General features: G+C 45.4%; 1 protein-coding gene across 1 annotated transcript in view; it reads left to right on the plus strand.

Moving 5' to 3' along the window:
- The window catches only part of LOC106608234 (serine palmitoyltransferase 2), a 33,954-nt gene that overhangs the window by 1,575 nt on the left and 11,132 nt on the right, over positions 1 to 21,247 (plus strand). Inside the window, exons 2-9 of the mRNA XM_045721095.1 lie at positions 5,312 to 5,506; positions 7,719 to 7,873; positions 8,964 to 9,112; positions 9,838 to 9,962; positions 16,855 to 16,948; positions 17,502 to 17,607; positions 19,977 to 20,196; positions 20,842 to 20,968. Coding sequence (XP_045577051.1) covers positions 5,312 to 5,506; positions 7,719 to 7,873; positions 8,964 to 9,112; positions 9,838 to 9,962; positions 16,855 to 16,948; positions 17,502 to 17,607; positions 19,977 to 20,196; positions 20,842 to 20,968 — 1,171 coding nt within the window. The remainder of the gene's footprint in view (positions 1 to 5,311; positions 5,507 to 7,718; positions 7,874 to 8,963; positions 9,113 to 9,837; positions 9,963 to 16,854; positions 16,949 to 17,501; positions 17,608 to 19,976; positions 20,197 to 20,841; positions 20,969 to 21,247) is intronic.

The raw sequence follows: 21,247 nt of genomic DNA on the forward strand, positions 1-21,247 counted from the left end.
TATTGGTCACGTGCATGTGTTTAGCTGACGTTATTGCGGGAGTAGCGAAATGCTTGTGTTTCTAGCTCCGACAGTGCAGTAACATCTAATGAGTAATATCTAACAATTGCACATATACTCAACACACAAATCTAAGTAAAGGAATGATGAATTTACAATATATAAATATATGGACGAGCAATGTCAGAGCGGCATAGCCTAAGATACAGTAGAATAGAATACAGTATATACATATGAGATGAGTAATGCAAGATATGTGAACATTATTAAAGTGGCTATTGTTCAATTTATTAAAGTGGCCAGTGATTCCAAGTCTATGTATCTAGGCAGCAGCCTCTAATGTGCTAGTGATGGCTGTTTAACAGTCTGATGGCCTTGAGATAGAAGCTGTTTTTCAGTCTCTCGGTCCCAGCTTTGATGCACCTGTACTGACTTCGCCTTCTGGATGATAGCGGGGTGAACAGGCAGTGGCTCGGGTGGTTGTTGTCCTTGATGATCTTTTTGGCCTTCCTGTGACATCGGGTGCTGTAGGTGTCCGAGAGGGCAGGTAGTTTTCCCCCGGTGATGTGTTGGGCAGACCGTACCACCCTCTGGAGAGCTCTGCGGTTGCGGGTGGTGCAGTTGCCGTACCAGGCAGTGATAAGCCCGACAGGATGCTCTCAGTTGTGCGTCTGTAAGAGTTTGTGAGGGTCTTAGGTGACAAGCCACATTTTCTTCAGCCTCCTGAGGTTTGAGAGGCGCTTGTTGTGTCTTCTTCACCACACTGTCTGTGTGGGTGGACCATTTCAGTTTGTCACTGATGTGTACGCCAAGGAACTTGAAGCTTTCCACCTTCTCCACTGTGGTCCCGTCGATGTGGATAGGGGGGTGCTCCCTCTGCTGTTTCCTGAAGTCCACGATCATCTCCTTTGTTGAGTGAGAGGTTATTTTCCTGGCACAACACTCCCAAATCCCTCACCTCCTCGCTGTAGGCTGTTGTCATTGTTGGTGATCAAGCCTTTGTGGAACCACAGTGTTGAGGATCAGAGGAGTAAAGGTGGAACATACATCTCGTGTCTGAGCCGTTGAATTGCACCTCCACTTTGTCTCTGTACTGACGTTTTGCCCGTTTGATTGCCTTATGGAGGGAATAACTACACTGTTTGTATTCTGCCATATTCCCAGTCACCTTGCCATGGTTAAATACGGTGCTTCGTGCTTTCAGTTTTGCGCAAATGCTGCCACCTATCCACAGTTTCTGGTTTGGGTAGTTTTTAATAGTCACAGTGGGTACAACATCTCCTATACACTTCCTGATGAACTCACTCACCGTATCCGTGTATTCGTCTATGTTATTCTTAGGGGCTACCCGGAAAATATCCCAGTCCACGTGATCAAAACAATCTTGAAGCGTGGATTCCGATTGGTCAGACCAGTGTTGAGTAGTCTTTAGCACGGGTACTTCCTGTTTGAGTTTCTGCCTATAGGAAGGGAGGAGCGAAATGGGAGTCGTGGTCAGATTTGCCGAAAGGAAGGCGGGGGAGTGCCTTGTAAACATCCCGGAAGTTGGAGTAGCAGTGATCGAGTGTTTTAGCAGTGTGAGTACTACACTCTGTGTTAGAACTTCGGCAGCCTTTTTCTCAAATTTGCTTTGTTAAAATCCTCAGCCACAATACATGCTGCCTCAGGATATGTGGTTTCCAGTTTGCATAACATGACGATTCGATTTTATTAGGATCCCCATTAGCCAAAGCCAATGGTGACAGCTAGTCTTACTGGAGTCCAACACCATAACCTAAAAGACTAAACATTTAAAGACATGAACATGTAGTTTGCGTGGTGTAGAAGTTCCCTCACGACGCCAGGACAGCGGAGTCAATCACCACCTTCCGGAGACACCTGAAACCCCACCTCTTTAAGGAATACCTAGGATAGGATAAAGTAATCCTTCTAACCCCCCCCCCCTTAAAAGATTTAGATGCACTATTGTAAAGTGGTTGTTCCACTGGATATCATAAGGTGAATGCACCATTTTGTAAGTCGCTCTGGATAAGAGCGTCTGCTAAATGACTTAAATGTAATGTAAAATGTAAAAGTTCTGCTGACACTGACACTACCATGGAGAATACCAGTCAGAACCAGGAGGCAACATAACTGCAGAGGAGTACTTTGTCTCCCAGGCAGCACACGCATGACGCAACACAAGCCTCCCCCTGGGGATAATGGCTGCTGGCTATAGGAAGTGGTCCTTGGGAGGGCTGAATGTCTCTGAGCACAGAAGGAGAGAGGATGAGGAAAAGGGACACTGACAGCTAGGCGTTGATGTGTTGAGCTTGGGGTGGTTGGACACACACTTGAGGCTACCGCGGAATTCTAAATTGAACCCTTTTTCCTATACCCCTCGGGCAATGTAGATATGAAAGGGTTGTATAGAAACCAAACAACATGGTAATAACGTATACCTGGAGCTCCATCTAGTCCACTGATGGACAGAATGAATATTCTCTATACACTTGACCTATGGACTACCGTCTGATCTTAACAAGTGTCTTGGGGACAGGAATTCGTCCTTCAGAAGCATTGGAATTTGGAGCATTTTGAATTGAACGTAACTGACTGGTTGGCCCCTTTAACAGCTCTCAACCCAAACGTGATCTTTGTTGAACTAGTGATGCAGATAATCCAACAGTACCCTCCTTATCCTACCCACCCTTGGTTGATAATCCTGGTGTTGTATCACTGTCGAGAGTTTAATAAAGATTAGGTTTAGGAGCGGCAAAAATTGAGAGCCTAGGCATTCACTTCGTTGGCATTGCCCTCTATAAGACTTCTTTATCCAGCTCATGTGACAGAGACAGGTCCTGGATGTGTGGAACTTTTCATGGAATAGAAAACACCCTATTAGACTACTGTTCCTGTTTCGTCCAGAGCCTGGGCTCACACGACAGTTGGTCTTCGGACGGTTGCTAATGCACAGCTATAAAATGTATTGAGATATGATCTGGTTTTTAGTGGCTGGAGGGCCTAGGCCACTAACTGCTCTCTCTGAAGGGTATATTTGACTTTAAACATTTCTCTTTGTGTTTTCAGTTAGCTTGAAGGTCGACTTGTTAGCAGTCAGACCTGTATGTGGGTTAGTGGTGTAGTTTAGAGGGATAATTCCTTATGGGAGAATGACTCTGGGACCAGTTTGATCAGTTCTGAGCTGCACTGAGCACGTAGTCCACACGCGCACACACCATAAAGGTAGAGAGAGGCATGACTGGGTCACATGTGGTTGCTAAGCAGCCAGGGTTTATTGGGTGACCAGGCTGACTGACTTTAGGTCGTTTGATTTGAGAGTTTAGTTTTCAACACAATAAGCCACAGTTCAGCCTCAATGAAAACCCTCTGGATAGCCCTCTGAGCCCAGGGTCCAGGTGATCTGGTTTTGCAGGAGGGATCAAAAACACTGTCACTGTATTCAGGGGTCTGTTTTGTCCCACTGTTTTTAACAAACCATCTTTATTCAAAGGATCTAAGCTATACATACATACATACATACATACATACAGTTGAAGTTGGATGTTTACATACACTTAGGATGGAGTCATTTAAAATGTGTATTTCAACCACTCCACAAATTTCTTGTTAACAAACTATAGTTTTGGCAAGTCGGTTAGGACATCAACTTTGTGCATGACACAAGTAATTTTTCCAACAATTGTTTACAGACAGATTATTTCACTTATAATTCACTGTATCACAATTCCAGTGGGTCAGAAGTTTACATACACTAAGTTGACTGTGCCTTTAAACAGCTTGGAAAATTCCAGAAAATGATATCATGGCTTTAGAAGCTTCTGATAGGCTAATTGACATCATTTGAGTCAATTGGAGGTGTACCTGTGGATGTATTTGAAGGCCTACCTTCAAACTCCGTGCCTCTTTGCTTGACATCATGGGAAAATCAAAAGAAATCAGCCAAGACCTCAGAAAAAAAATTGTAGACCTCCACAAGTCTGGTTCATCGTTGGGAGCAATTTCCAAACGCCTGAAGATACCACGTTCATCTGTACAAGCAATAGTACACAAGTATAAACACCATGGGAACACGCAGCCGTCATACCGCTCAGGTAGGAGACGTGTTCTGTCTACGGTTTGCAACTGCACATGGGGACAAAGATCGCACTTTTTGGAGAAATGTCCTCTGGTCTGATACAAAAATAGAACTGTTTAGCCATAATGACCATCGTTATGTTTGGAGGGAAAGGGGGGAGGCTTGCAAGCCAAAGACACCATCCCAACCGTGAAGCATGGGGGTGGCAGCATCATGTTGTGGGGGTGCTTTGCTGCAGGAGGGACTGGTGCACTTCACAAAATAGATTGCATCATGAGGGAGGAAAATGATGTGGATATATTGAAGCAACATTTCAAGACATCAGTCAGGAAGTTAAAGCTTGGTCACAAATCGGTCTTCCAAATGACCAATGACCCCAAGCATACTTCCAAAGTTGTGGCAAAATGACTTAAGGACAACAAAGTCAAGGTTTTGGAGTGGCCATCACAAAGCCCTGACCTCAATCCCATAGAGAATTTGTGGGCAGAACTGAAAACGCGTGTGCGAGCAAGGAGGCCTACAAACCTGACTGTTACACCAGCTCTGCCAGGAGGATTGGGCCAAAATTCACCCAACTTATTGTGGGAAGCTTGCGGAAGGCCACCCGAGATGTTTGGCCCAAGTTAAACAATTTAAAGCAATGCTACTAAATACTAATTGAGTGCATGTAAACTTCTGACCCACTGGGAATGTGATGAAATAAATAAAAGTGTGTGTGTGTGTGTTTGTGTATATATATATATATGTATGTGTGTGTGTGTGTGTGTGTGTGTGTGTGTGTGTGTGTGTGTGTGTGTGTGTGTGTGTGTGTGTGTGTGTTTCTATAGAGCAAACAGATTAGGCCCGACTAAAAGTAATTCATGACTTTGTAAGGAGAGTCAGAGAGATACAGTATGTCTGCTGAGCGGGTTTAACACTTCTGTATCTGTGTTATATGTAGATTAGTTTAACACTTCTGTGATCAAAGGCTCATTTTATTCACTCAAATGCCATTTGTTGATCTTTTCTCAGCTTGGGTGTGTCCCATGGGACAGACTGCAGTGGTGCAACCACCATTAGACTTCTGCAGTCACCACAGGCTAACATTAGAACAGACTAGGCTACCCAATAAATGGTGGTTCCTATGCTCCCTGTTTTGCTTGACTAAAATTGCATGTAAAGATCAACACCAAAACCCTTCCAGTCAGCAACACAACCATGTTCTGTTTGTCTGTGTATTTTCTTCTCCTCCAGAACAACCATGTTGTTTGTAATGCCAGCCTGTACAACAAAGCGTTTGTGGAGCAGTTTGAGGAGACTCCTCTGCTTGTGGCGGTCCTCACATACGTGGGCTACGGGATCCTCACCATCTTCGGGTACCTGCGGGACTTCCTCCGGCACTGGGGCATGGAGAAGTGCCATGTGGCCAGAGAGAGGGAGGAGCAGAAGGTAAGAGATGCACATTAGTTTTTCCTTGTAGGCTATTCACTTTTTTTCTGTTTAGCTGCCGTCTTCGATGTGTGTTTGTTCTCACTGACAGATCTAGAATCAGATTACCCCGCCCCTGAATCGGATTACCCTGCCCCTGAATCGGATTACCCCGCCCCTGAATCCTTTTTTTTAACCATTAACCTCTTACATCTAGACGTTCCGCTAGCGGAACACCTGCTCCAATATCCAATGATAGGCGTGGCGCGAATTACAAATTCCTCAAAAATACAAAAACTTCAATTTTTCAAACATATGACAATTTTTTTTACAGCATTTTAAAGACAAGACTCTCCTTTATCTAACCACACTGTCCGATTTCAAAAAGGCTTTACAGCGAAAGCAAAACATTAGATTATGTCAGCAGAGTACCCAGCCAGAAATAATCAGACACCGATTTTTCAAGCTAGCATATAATGTCACAAAAAACAAAACCACAGCTAAATGCAGCACTAACCTTTGATGATCTTCATCAGATGACAACCCTAGGACATTATGTTATACAATACATGCATGTTTTGTTCAATCAAGTTCATATTTATATCAAAAACCAGCTTTTTACATTAGCATGTGACGTTCAGAACTAGCATTCCCACCGAACACTTCCGGTGAATTTACTAAATTACTCACGATAAACGTTCACAAAAAACAACAATTATTTTAAGAATTATAGATACAGAACTCCTTTGTGCAATCGAGGTGTCCGATTTTAAAATAGCTTTTCGGTGAAAGCACATTTTGCAATATTCTGAGTACATAGCCCGGCATCACAGGGCTAGCTATTTAGACACCCAGCAAGTTTAGCCTTCACCAAACTCCGATTTACTATTAGAAAAGTTTGATTACCTTTGGTGTTCTTCGTCAGAATGCACTCCCAGGACTGCTACTTCAATAACAAATGTTGGTTTGGTTCAAAATAATCCATTGTTATATCCAAATAGTGGCGTTTTGTTCGTGCGTTCAAGACACTATCCGAATGGTAAAGAAGGGTGACGAAGGGTCACGCGCACGACGCATTTCGTGACAAAAAAATTCTAAATATTCTATTACCGTACTTCGAAGCATGTCAACCGCTGTTTAAAATCAATTTTTATGCCATTTTTCTCGTAAAAAAGCGATAATATTCCGACCAGGAGTGGTGGTTTTCGTTCAAAGATAAAACATGGAGTCAACTCGTGCACGAGCCTGAGTCTCACAGTACTGTGACCAGCCACTATCCAAACGCGCTAATGTTTTTCAGCCAGAGCCTGCAAAGCCACGATTCAGCTTTTTGCCGCCTTCTGAGAGCCCATGGGAGCCGTAGGAAGTGTCACGTAACAGCAGAGATCCCCTGTATTGGATAGAGATAATCAAGAAGGGCAAGAAATTGTCAGACAGGGCACTTCCTGCATGGAATCTTCTCAGGTTTTGGCCTGCCAAATGAGTTCTGTTATACTCACAGACACCATTCAAACAGTTTTAGAAACTTTAGGGTGTTTTCTATCCAAAGCTAATAATTATATGCATATTCTTGTTTCTGGGCAGGAGTAATAATCAGATTAAATCGGGTACGTTTTTTTATCCGGCCGTGAAAATACTGCCCCCTAGCCATAACAGGTTAAGGGTTTGGAGAAATAGCTGACCCTGTGTCAGTGGTTACTGGTTAGGGGCAACTTCTGTCTACCTAGTCCTTCATTGCCATTCATTCATTGCTTCCACTCTAAAACGGTTCTATGATGTAGGCTATTACAGTGCTAATATTTCCTCTGGTGCTATGTGAATAGGGTGTGAAATATGCCTGAACAATACAGACGTGTAACATGGGAAGGTGTGAAAGGGATTTCTCCAGACACATTCCACTACAGCTTTAGCGTTTTCGAAACCTGTTTTTTGTAAACCGCAATGCTCAGTGCAACCGTTATGCCAAACCAGTTGTCTTGAAGCTGTAAAAGAGACACACCTATGCCTGTGAGGAATTTGCGTTGTCTATAAACACACTCTTTCTGGCACCCAGCTAGTGCACACCAAATGCTTTACTATTGAACAGTAAAGTCAAACAACTTCTTTGAAAGCTTGGGAGAAAGACATACCTGTGTGTTTGCATAAATTCAGACCGTGTTATTGATTCCATCTCTCGGTCTCTGTGTCTCTCTCTCTCTCTCTCTCTCTGTGTCTCTCTGTCTGTGTTTTCTAGGACTTTGTTCCACTGTACCAGGACTTTGAGAACTTCTACACCCGGAATCTATACATGCGTATCCGTGACAACTGGAACAGGCCGATCTGCAGTGTTCCAGGAGCCAAGATGGACCTGTTGGAGAGGGCCTCTAAAGACTACAACTGGACCTTCCAGTGAGTGGCCCATTCTAACCATAACTCTAACAGGGCTTGTGTACATGTGTAACTACTAGACTATTGTATTTGGTACTGTACACTCTGGACCTACCCATGGACTATCATGGCTTTTACAGGGAGTAGATGGGTCTGTGTGAGAACTACCCATGTCATGGAAGGGTCTATCATGCCCCCTCTATCACCTACAGGTCATTGTCCTACTTACAATGATAAGAGAGGGAAGTCTATCTGGGGACGAACGTGATGTGTAGAAACCAACAGACGATATCTGTCCCGTCTCGTTGTGTGGTAATGGTTAACCTCGTTCACTCTTTGCTAGGCATGTTATGCTGCTGTCACAACTGCATGTAAGTGTTAGGGAACCTGTTAAAAACAATACCTGATATTATTGTCAACACGATAGCTACTCTTGCTGCTTGTCAAAACTCACAAGTACAGTTTAAAACAAAATAAAGAAACAGAAGCCCTCATTTGGTGTGTTTCGCATTATCAGAAGGTTTTAAAATACAGGACTTCACAGTGTAAAATCAGACCTCCTCCAACACAACTGTAACTTCACAGTGTAAAATCAGACCTCCTCCAACACAACTGTAACTTCACAGTGTAAAATCAGACCTCCTCCAACACAACTGTAACTTCACAGTGTAAAATCAGACCTCCTCCAACACAACTGTAACTTCACAGTGTAAAATCAGACCTCCTCCAACACAACTGTAACTTCACAGTGTAAAATCAGACCTCCTCCAACACAACTGTAACTTCACAGTGTAAAATCAGACCTCCTCCAACACAACTGTAACTTCACAGTGTAAAATCAGACCTCCTCCAACACAACTGTAACTTCACAGTGTAAAATCAGACCTCCTCCAACACAACTGTAACTTCACAGTGTAAAATCAGACCTCCTCCAACACAACTGTAACTTCACAGTGTAAAATCAGACCTCCTCCAACACAACTGTAACTTCACAGTGTAAAATCAGACCTCCTCCAACACAACTGTAACTTCACAGTGTAAAATCAGACCTCCTCCAACACAACTGTAGTTCAGTCTCGTCAGAGTTGCAGTAAGTTGTCTTTCTACCCAGACACACAGGTAAGGTGGTGAAAGACGTGATCAACATGGGTTCATATAACTACCTGGGCTTTGCTGAGAACACTGGGAGGTGTGCCGACGCTGCCACAGAGTCGACCCACCACTATGGCGTTGGAGTGGGTAGCACCCGCTATGAGATGGGTAAGACATGGTTATAATCACCTTCTTGTTGGGGACAAGGGCCGTTTTTGTTTTTAAACACTCATATCTGTGGACCGCAGGTAGAGCATGGCGCTTACAACGCCAGGATAGTGGGTTCGGTTCCCGGTACTACCGTACCTAAATGTATGCACGTGTGACTGTTACGTTGCTTGGATAAACGTATCTTCTAAATGGCATATGTTATTTAAAACAAAGCGCTGATACAAAACGTTGGTAAAATATCCACTGCAGACAACCTTCTGGGGCCCACTCATTCTGTTGTTGGGCTTGGTTGTGCCGTCTACTTTTGTAGTTTTGCAATTTTTAAAGGAAACAAGGAAACAAAAGTCCTCTTTTGTCATGTACCCCACAATGACAGAGCACAGAATAGAAAGACATGTTGGACATTAACATTCTAGTCAAGTTCTCCTCCATGCATTGTTTATGTCAGGCCCTTGTTATGTGCAGGAAGCTGTTGTTCTGAGGTAGTGCATCTTTGTGTTGTTGTATTGTAGTATGACCTGAACAGTTGTATTGAGTTAAAAGGAGTGTTTGTTTCTCCATGGATAGTGATGTTGATTTAGAGCATCACTGTAACTGATATGGATACTAGTGAATTTTAGTTAGTACATCTGTATTGATGTCGTGCGCTTTATGTTGACATGAACACTTGTTAAAGTAAGACGTCATTTTTATTTACATGTTCCTGTTCCTGCTGTATCCAGGTAACCTGGACCTCCATGAGGAGTTGGAACAGCTGGTTGCTAGGTTCCTGGGGGTGGAGTCATCTATGGCGTTTGGGATGGGCTTTGCTACCAACTCCATGAACATTCCGGCTCTGGCTGGAAAGGTAGGGATAAAAATATATTTCTCACATGCTTCGTAAACAACAGGTAAATGGTTACTTACGAGTCCTTATCTAACAATGATTTAAAGATAAATAAAAACATAGAAAAAGTGACACAAGGAATAAATACACAGTGAATAACGAATACAAATATTAGGTTCAAAAAGCATGGCTGTATAGGGAGTAGAATATAACATGGCTGTATACAGGGAGTAGAATAGGACATGGCTGTATACAGGGAGTAGAATAGGACATGGCTGTATACAGGGAGTAGAATAGGACATGGCTGTATACAGGGAGTATAATAGGACATGGCTGTATACAGGGAGTAGAATAGGACATGGCTGTATACAGGGAGTAGAATAGGACATGGCTGTATACAGGGAGTAGAATAGGACATGGCTGTATACAGGGAGTAGAATAGGACATGGCTCTATACCGGGAGTAGAATAGGACATGGCTCTATACCGGGAGTAGAATAGGACATGGCTGTATACAGGGAGTAGAATAGGACATGGCTGTATACAGGGAGTAGAATAGGACATGGCTGTATACAGGGAGTAGAATAGGACATGGCTGTATACAGGGAGTAGAATAGGACATGGCTGTATACAGGGAGTAGAATAGGACATGGCTGTATACAGGGAGTAGAATAGGACATGGCTGTATACAGGGAGTAGAATAGGACATGGCTGGATACAGGGAGTAGAATAGGACATGGCTGGATACAGGGAGTATAATGTACTGCTCAAAAAAATAAAGGGAACACTTAAACAACACAATGTAACTCCAAGTCAATCACACTTCTGTGAAATCAAACTGTCCACTTAGGAAGCAACACTGATTGACAATACATTTCACTTGCTGTTGTGCAAATGGAATAGACAACAGGTGAAAATTATAGGCAATAAGCAAGACACCCCCAATAAAGGTGGAGACCACAGACCATTTCTCAGTTTCTATGCTTCCTGGCTGTTTTGGTCACTTTTGAATGCTGGCGGTGCTTTCACTCTAGTGGTAGCATGAGACGGAGTCAACAACCCACACAAGTGGCTCAGGTAGTGCAGCTCATCCAGGATGGCACATCAATGCGAGCTGTGGCAAGAAGGTTTGCTGTGTCTATCAGCGTAGTGTCCAGAGCATGGAGGCGCTACCAGGAGACAGGCCAGTACATCAGGAGACGTGGAGGAGGCCGTAGGAGGGCAACAACCCAGCAGCAGGACCGCTACCTCCGCCTTTGTGCAAGGAGGAGCAGGAGGAGCACTGCCAGAGCCCTGCAAAATGACCTCCAGCAGGCCACAAATGTGCATGTGTCTGCTCAAACGGTCAGAAACAGACTCCATGAGGGTGGTATGAGGGCCCGACGTCCACAGGTGGGGGTTGTGCTTTCAGCCCAACACCGTGCAGGACGTTTGGCATTTGCCAGAGAACACCAAGATTGGCAAATTCGCCACTGGCGCCCTGTGCTCTTCACAGATGAAAGCAGGTTCACACTGAGCACGTGACAGACGTGACAGAGTCTGGAGACGCCGTGGAGAACGTTCTGCTGCCTGCAACATCCTCCAGCATGACGGGTTTGGCGGTGGGTCAGTCATGGTGTGGGGTGGCATTTCTTTGGGAGGGCCGCACAGCCCTCCATGTGCTCGCCAGAGGTAGCCTGACTGCCATTAGGTACCGAGATGAGATCCTCAGACCCCTTGTGAGACCATATGCTGGTGCGGTTGGCCCTGGGTTCCTCCTAATGCAAGACAATGCTAGACCTCATGTGGCTGGAGTGTGTCAGCAGTTCCTGCAAGAGGAAGGCATTGATGCTATTGTCTGGCCCGCCCGTTCCCCAGACCTGAATCCAATTGAGCACATCTGGGACATCATGTCTCGCTCCATCCACCAACGCCACGTTGCACCACAGACTGTCCAGGAGTTGGCGGATGCTTTAGTCCAGGTCTGGGAGAAGATCCCTCAGGAGACCATCCGTCACCTTATCAGGAGCATGCCCAGGCATTGTAGGGAGGTCATACAGGCACGTGGAGGCCACACACACACTACTGAGCCTCATTTTGACTTGTTTTAAGGACATTACATCAAAGTTGGATCAGCCTGTAGTGTGGTTTTCCACTTTAATTTTGAGTGTGACTCAAAATCCAGACCTCCATGGGTTGATAAATTGGATTTCCATTGATTATTTTTGTGTGATTTTGTTGTCAGCACATTCAACTATGTAAAGAAAAAAGTATTTAATAAGATTATTTTCTTTAATTCAGATCTAGGATGTGTTATTTAAGTGTTCCCTTTATTTTTTTGAGCAGTGTATAACATGGCTGTATACAGGGAGTAGAATAGGACATGGCTGTATACAGGGAGTAGAATAGGACATGGCTGTATAGGGAGTATAATATAACATGGCTGTATACAGGGAGTAGAATAGGACATGGCTGTATACAGGGAGTAGAATAGGACATGGCTGTATACAGGGAGTAGAATAGGACATGGCTGTATACAGGGAGTAGAATAGGACATGGCTGTATACAGGGAGTAGAATAGGACATGGCTGTATACAGGGAGTAGAATAGGACATGGCTGTATACAGGGAGTAGAATAGGACATGGCTGTATACAGGGAGTAGAATAGGACATGGCTGTATACAGGGAGTAGAATAGGACATGGCTGTATACAGGGAGTAGAATAGGACATGGCTGTATACAGGGAGTAGAATAGGACATGGCTGTATACAGGGAGTAGAATAGGACATGGCTGTATACAGGGAGTAGAATAGGACATGGCTGTATACAGGGAGTAGAATAGGACATGGCTGTATACAGGGAGTAGAATAGGACATGGCTGTATACAGGGAGTAGAATAGGACATGGCTGTATACAGGGAGTAGAATACGACATGGCTGGATACAGGGAGTAGAATAGGACATGGCTGGATACAGGGAGTAGAATAGGACATGGCTGGATACAGGGAGTAGAATAGGACATGGCTGGATACAGGGAGTAGAATAGGACATGGCTGGATACAGGGAGTAGAATAGGACATGGCTGTATACAGGGAGTAGAATAGGACATGGCTGTATACAGGGAGTAGAATAGGACATGGCTGTATACAGGGAGTAGAATAGGACATGGCTGGATACAGGGAGTAGAATAGGACATGGCTGGATACAGGGAGTAGAATAGGACATGGCTGTATACAGGGAGTATATACAAGGGGTCCCACGGGATTCCTGCCCCCTTCCGTCAGCTCACACTCGCGCCTCTCTCCAGTTGTAGCCATCACTAGGCTACCTCAGATACCAACCTATATCACTAGGCTAAATGAGGAAGCCTTCAATAGAGGAGTTGAAATGTTCTAGCCAAGGACCCATCACTAACATTAGAGCCAAAGAAAGGACCCATCACTAACATTAGAGCCAAAGAAAGGACCCATCACTAACATTAGAGCCAAAGAAAGGACCCATCACTAACATTAGAGCCAAAGAAAGGACCCATCACTAACATTAGAGCCAAAGAAAGGACCCATCACTAACATTAGAGCCAAAGAAAGGACCCATCACTAACATTAGAGACAAAGAAAGGACCCATCACTAACATTTAACATTAGAGCCAAAGAAAGAGCGATGTTTTAGCTACATTTGATGGAGTTGTCTGTAACAGTAAAGGAACCAGTTCACGGCTTGTTAAAAAAGCTGTGGTTTCATCAAATAGGATGCCAACCAGATAGAGACAAGCAGCCTGAAGCAGCATAGCATTCTGCTCCTAACAACTTTACCATCAGGCCCAGTAGTTTGTGTATTTAACTAAACCCCTGCTGTCTGAGGTGAGGAGGGAAATAAACATTGATTGACCTATGCAGTCCTGCCACTCAGGTTTTATTATCTGTAAATGTTAATGTGTGCTCAGCTGTAGGCTGCAGATTTCTGCGGTGCTGAGCAGACAGTCCTGTTGGGGTGTCAGTCCTCATCTTTCAGCCTTAACCAATCTACATTTAGGTCATTTAGAATATTTTCTTATCCAGAGACTTACAGAGGCCTACAGTCGTATGTATGTATGTATGTATGTATGTATGTATGTATGTATGTATGTATGTATGTATGTATGTATGTATGTATGTATGTATGTATGTATGTATGTATGACAACCACATGTCACATTTTGCATTACTGAAATTATTTTCAATACTTCCTAATCAAACACAATAGTCTAGATATTTCTGCGTGCAAAAATGAGCACGGGACCTGAGTGATTTATTTTTTTTTTTTATCGGGAAGGGACAGGAAAGTTCCGGGGTTATAGAACTGTTGTTTGATCAGGAAAGACTGGACAGGAATGGATTTGAACTCCTGTGTCAACCTGTAGTACACACTATCCTCTGTAGTGGCTTGTTGGAGGCCAGGCAGTATACAGGACATACTAAGCAGTGATGCAGCCGGTCAAGACCCTCTCAGTGCTACAGCTGTAGAACTTTGTGAGGATCTGAGGGCCCAGGCTGAATCTTTTCAGCCTCATGAGGGAAAAAAGGCATTGTTGTTTCCTCTTCACGACTGGGTTGCTGTGTGGGGACCACAATATTTCCTTATTGATGTGGACATTGAGGAACTTGACCTGCTCCACTACAGCCTTTTTGATTTAAATGAGGGCGTGCTCGGCCCTCCGTTTCCTGTAGTCCATGATCAGCGAATTTGTATTACTGACGTTGAGGGAGAGGTTGTTGTCCTGGCACCACACTGCTCTCTGTCTCTGACCTCCCTATAGGCTGTCTCATCGTCATTGGTGATCAGGCCCACCACCATCTTCTGCAAACTTAATGATGGTGTTGGAGTCGTGGGCGCGGCTGTGGGTGAACAGGGAGTACAGGAGGGGACTAAGCACGCACCCCTAAGGGTCCCCATGTTGAGGTTCCGCATGGCGGATGTTTTGTTGCCTACCCCCACCACCTAGGGGCAGCCGATCAGGAAGTCGGGAATCCAGTTGCAGAAGGAAGTGTTCAGTCCCAGGGTCCTTAGCTTAGTGATGAGCTTTGAGGGCACTATGGTGTTGAACGCTGAGCTGTAGTCAATGAATAGCATTCTCACATAGGTGTTCCTTTTGTCCAGGTGGGAAAGGCCAGTGTGGAGTGCAAAATAGATTGTGTCATCTGTGGATTTGTTTGGGCGGTATGTGACTTGGAGTGGGTCCAGGGTTTCTGGGATGACGGTCCTGTCTCTGGTCCTGTTCTCACTACATGTATTTCTCACTCCATGAACGTTCCTTCTCTTGCTTGCAAGGTAGGAATGCCTCACTCTCTCTCACAAACTCTCTCTCACACATACTCTCTCACACACTCTCTCACACACTCTCTCTTTCTCTGTTTCTCATCTCTGTTCTCTCTCTCTTATCTCTCTCTTGCTCTCTCACGTTCTGTAAGTCAATGAACTGAAGTAACCTCTCATTGATGTTAGCTAGTTGAATGATAGGACAACATTTTGATTACCACCTTAATAGACATACCCAAACGTAATCATTTTCATGAGATGGCCATAAACAATAACTGGTAATGTTGCATAGTTTTAGAAAGATCTGGAACTCACCTTTCTGGTTAAAACATTTATATAAATTGCTGAGGTCTACTTACTTCAAGTACATAGTGTAAATATTATGAAAAATCATATTTCTTTCCTATTCAACAAAAGTGTGGTTTGAAATAACTGAAATGCTTTAAATATTATAACAATTAAATTCTAAACAATTTCACCTTTCTTAGAACTGTAAAATAAATATTAACATACTTAGTGACAGTACAATATTGGCAACATTTCATATAACTGTTGACAGAGAATTTTCTCCTAAACGTCCTCTGAGCGGCGCAGAAACGCCATTCAATGTTCGTAGACTCGTTACAACTTCAGCTTTAAGCACTAAGTGATTTTGTCCATCTCTGACCCAGACAAAGTGCTGTTTCAATTCTCTGCTATTATTTAGTTAAGAGGTAAATCCGGCTGAGCGTATCACACCGAGATGAAACCACAATGGCTGGATTCGTTTGACTGTCACCGTTCATTTTCCTTCTCCCAAGCTCAGCTCACTCGCTCAGAGGAAGAGATAATCGATTCTTTGTCTGGATAGGCCAGAAAATGTGACACGTCACTCCTTATGCAAATGTAGGGTCTGAAACCTGACACTTGGAAACAGAGAGCAGACTGCTGGGGCTCTTTGGCATTATAAGGCAAGGGACACTATGGCTTTCACAGAGCGCTTTCGACACCAACATGTCATTCGATGTCAGTCCAGAACTGCTCAAAGTCCCCCATATGGGGGTTCACGCCGTTCCAAAACCCTCTAGTTTCCTCAGTGTGTTTTCAAAACATTGAGAAACGTGTCGTTAATCATCATGATGCCTGAAAGGCCTTGAGTTATTAGGATAGGAAGCCCTCTCTCTCTCCGCCCCTCTCTCTCTCCGCCCCTCCCCTACTCTCTCTGACTCATATAACCCTTTACTTCTCCTCCTCTAAGTTTTGTTTTGACAAAAAGTGAAGTAAAAGTCTCTGACTGGCAGGCGCATGGTCGTCCTCGTGAAAGTAGTCAACACACTTCCTCTCTTGACAGACGTACACATTGAGGAGAGGCGAAGGACCATTCACATGTTCCTGACAGACTTCCTCCTCCTCGCCTCTTCTTCTTGTAAATGACATTGCGTAATGCACTCACTCTGCTCAGCCATTAAATGACTAGATGATGGAATTGTGGAACTTGTCTTGCGGTAACTATTCAATGGCTGTGGGGTGTCGTGGTGTGATGTGTCACTGACTGTGAGACTGCATCTGTGACCCCCTCCTTCAGGGAAACTGTCCTGTATACCACTTTAGTGTTTTTGTATTCCGATGTAAATAAATGCTATTATTTTGGTGTAATTCCAGGGCTGTTTGATCCTGAGTGATGAGTTAAACCATGCCTCTCTAGTGCTGGGCGCTCGGCTGTCTGGATCCATCATCAGGGTCTTCAAGCACAACAGTGAGTCATTTAGTGTTGTCAAGACGACCCTGTTTGATCACATCATCTATTACCTCAGCCAGCTCTCTACAGTAAACTTCCAGATCACAATGGGATGTAACCTGCTCCGTTCAGTCAACACAACAGTAAAGACCAACTGTCTCTCATTAGAAGCTCTAGTCTCTGTCTAGTTGTTTGTTTATCCTATATTAGAGTCTGAGCACATGTAAGCCATGCTACCGTCCATCCCCAGCCACCTCTATACAATCTACTGTTTCCTCTCTTTCCAGTTAGACATGACTCTAGTTAGCTGTCAGGTAGTAATACAAATATGGATATTTCGTGGCAGTGTTTGTTTTGTTTTCTCTCATTGCTCCTCCTGGCATTCTATTTTAGACTGACAAGACAGGGGAGGTGTGACGGATAAACACATTTCTTCACTCGAAGACTGGCTGCTACTCAGTGTTAGCCAGCCATCTTGTTGTTGTCTTGCTTGGGATACAATGTCTAAACATTCAGGTACTTAGGCTGCATTATTCAGACCCTATTCTATGTTCTGTGTCTGTCTCTCTAGATATGGCGAGTCTAGAGAAGCTGTTGAGAGACGCCATAGTCCACGGCCAGCCCAGAACACGCAGGCCCTGGAAGAAGATCCTCATTCTGGTCGAAGGAATATACAGGTACTGTACCTTTGTAAGAGGTATCATATGATATCACATGTACAGCTATCATCTGAGTTTTCTTATTAAACGTTCATTAATGAATTCCAATAAATAATGGAAATAACCCCAGCTGAATCAGACGCTCACAATACATTTTAAAAAGCCTCCCTGCAGACTCAGCACGGCCTAGTCGTACAGAAAGCCTCCCTGCAGACTCAGCACGGCCTAGTCGTACAGAAAGCCTCCCTGCAGACTCAGCACGGCCTAGTCGTACAGAAAGCCTCCCTGCAGACTCAGCACGGCCTAGTCGTACAGAAAGCCTCCCTGCAGACTCAGCACGGCCTAGTCGTACAGAAAGCCTCCCTGCAGACTCAGCACGGCCTAGTCGTACAGAAAGCCTCCCTGCAGACTCAGCACGGCCTAGTCGTACAGAAAGCCTCCCTGCAGACTCAGCACGGCCTAGTCGTACAGAAAGCCTCCCTGCAGACTCAGCACGGCCTAGTCGTACAGAAAGCCTCCCTGCAGACTCAGCACGGCCTAGTCGTACAGAAAGCCTCCCTGCAGACTCAGCACGGCCTGGCCTGCAGACTCAGCAGGCGTCGCAGAAAGCCTCCCTGCAGACTCAGCACGGCCTAGTCGTACAGAAAGCCTCCCTGCAGACTCAGCACGGCCTAGTCGTACAGAAAGCCTCCCTGCAGACTCAGCACGGCCTAGTCGTACAGAAAGCCTCCCTGCAGACTCAGCACGGCCTAGTCGTACAGAAAGCCTCCCTGCAGACTCAGCACGGCCTAGTCGTACAGAAAGCCTCCCTGCAGACTCAGCACGGCCTAGTCGTACAGAAAGCCTCCCTGCAGACTCAGCACGGCCTAGTCGTACAGAAAGCCTCCCTGCAGACTCAGCACGGCCTAGTCGTACAGAAAGCCTCCCTGCAGACTCAGCACGGCCTAGTCGTACAGAAAGCCTCCCCTGCAGACTCAGCACGGCCTAGTCGTACAGAAAGCCTCCCTGCAGACTCAGCACGGCCTAGTCGTACAGAAAGCCTCCCTGCAGACTCAGCACGGCCTAGTCGTACAGAAAGCCTCCCTGCAGACTCAGCACGGCCTAGTCGTACAGAAAGCCTCCCCTGCAGACTCAGCACGGCCTAGTCGTACAGAAAGCCTCCCTGCAGACTCAGCACGGCCTAGTCGTACAGAAAGCCTCCCTGCAGACTCAGCACGGCCTAGTCGTACAGAAAGCCTCCCTGCAGACTCAGCACGGCCTAGTCGTACAGAAAGCCTCCCTGCAGACTCAGCACGGCCTAGTCGTACAGAAAGCCTCCCTGCAGACTCAGCACGGCCTAGTCGTACAGAAAGCCTCCCTGCAGACTCAGCACGGCCTAGTCGTACAGAAAGCCTCCCTGCAGACTCAGCACGGCCTAGTCGTACAGAAAGCCTCCCTGCAGACTCAGCACGGCCTAGTCGTACAGAAAGCCTCCCTGCAGACTCAGCACGGCCTAGTCGTACAGAAAGCCTCCCTGCAGACTCAGCACGGCCTAGTCGTACAGAAAGCCTCCCTGCAGACTCAGCACGGCCTAGTCGTACAGAAAGCCTCCCTGCAGACTCAGCACGGCCTAGTCGTACAGAAAGCCTCCCTGCAGACTCAGCACGGCCTAGTCGTACAGAAAGCCTCCCTGCAGACTCAGCACGGCCTAGTCGTACAGAAAGCCTCCCTGCAGACTCAGCACGGCCTAGTCGTACAGAAAGCCTCCCTGCAGACTCAGCACGGCCTAGTCGTACAGAAAGCCTCCCTGCAGACTCAGCACGGCCTAGTCATACAGTTAGGAAGTTTCTTTTTACTGGGTGTGGCAGGATGTTGACTGAATAATTTACTAGTCTTTACATCGAAGTGAGCATAAATATAGTGCGACTTGAATTCTTTGTCATGTACTTACTGTAAAGGTCCACCAATCCGTTCTGATCAGTATGCTTCTTGGTAAAGCTGCCTGTCCCTGATCAGTTCACTAAATGTGTCGTTAAAACGGTCTGACGCACCCTGAGTGATCTAGAGAAACACAGTCACTGACTTCTCACTGCCAATGAAGATCAAAAAGAAACACACTGCTCACCTTGTTTTAGATTCCACCAAGGGAGACGTTCACATGTCTAAGTACGGCTGTGTGGTCATTTTCCAGACACACCAGTTGATCCACAGAATATTTATAGTGTGTGTGTGCTGTGCGTACACGTCATGTGTGTGTGTCTCTGTGTGTGTGTGTGTGTGTGTGTGTGTGTGTGTGTGTGTGTGTGTGTGTGTGTGTGTGTGTGTGTGTGTGTGTGTGTGTGTGTGTGTGTGTGTGTGTGTGTGTGTCTCCTCCCTCCACATCTCACCATTCTCCTCTCCATCTTCAGTATGGAGGGATCCATCGTGCGTCTGCCTGAGGTGATAGCCCTGAAGAAGCGCTACAAGGCCTTTCTCTACCTGGACGAGGCCCACAGCATCGGGGCACTAGGACCTCGCGGTGGAGGGGTGGTCGACTACTTTGGTCTGGACCCCAAAGATGTTGACATCATGATGGGAACGTTTACTAAGAGCTTTGGTGCTGCTGGAGGGTATATCGGAGGAAGAAGGGTGAGTCGGCTGTCTGACAGAGGTTAAAGGTCAGGGGAGGTCATTATGGGAGTATTTACCAAGAGCTTTAGTGCTGCTGGAGGATAGATCGGAGGAAAGAAAGTGAGCCGGCTGTCTCCAAAGGCAGAAACCTGACTTCCAGCTTTTTTCCTCATGTTCCCATTCCATTAAGTGAATGCATACTAAACTAGGAAGTATGGCTAAGCAACTCCAAAAGATCTGCGATTAGGAGAAATGTTCTTGGCGGGGTGCCAAGACCTCTGAAGCAACACTCAGTGCTGGAAACACCAAAACATTCAGTTACAACAGAGCTAGGTGCAGGGGTCCCTCCCTTGTAACACTGAAACTGCCCTGGGTGTTCATACACAGCTCATCGCCACTGACATGAGTCATGACATGTATATTATGAGTCCAAGCCTTTCATCTTTTCAGGGATGGTTACTGATAGTTTAATGAAAAAGTTTCGGTGTGGTGGTTTCGTCATCAACAGGACAACCCGGTTTCATCATTGCCCAATGATATGAGACATTTCCCACAGTACTTAGTGAAACCAGATTTCCATGGCTCAGTTGGAGCATGTTTGATTTCTGAATAGATCCCATACTGTACATTAGAATGACAATGGTCTCTTCTCTTCCCCCATAGGAGTTGATAGACTACCTGCGGTCCCACTCCCACAGTGCTATCTACGCCACCTCCATGTCCCCTCCTGTGTCCCAACAGATCATCACTTCTATGAAGATTATCATGGGGGAGGACGGTACCAGTCTGGGTGAGTTTACACAGCCAGCCTCCCTCAGCTGGGAGGAAACACACTGTATAGCTGAAATACAACTAGTTAGTATCCCAAATCCTGCAATCAGTAACACTTTACCCCTGTTTTATATGTACACTGAACAAAAATATTAATGCAACATGTAAAGTGTTGTTTCATGAGCTGAAATAAAATATCCCAGAAATGTTCCATACAGACAAAAAGCTTATTTCTCTCAAATTTTGTGCACAAATTTGTTTACATCCCTGTTAGTGAGCATTTCTCCTTTGCCAAGAT

This window comes from Salmo salar, chromosome ssa06 (genome assembly GCF_905237065.1).
Source record: "Salmo salar chromosome ssa06, Ssal_v3.1, whole genome shotgun sequence".
In the NCBI taxonomy this organism is placed as follows: domain Eukaryota; kingdom Metazoa; phylum Chordata; class Actinopteri; order Salmoniformes; family Salmonidae; genus Salmo; species Salmo salar.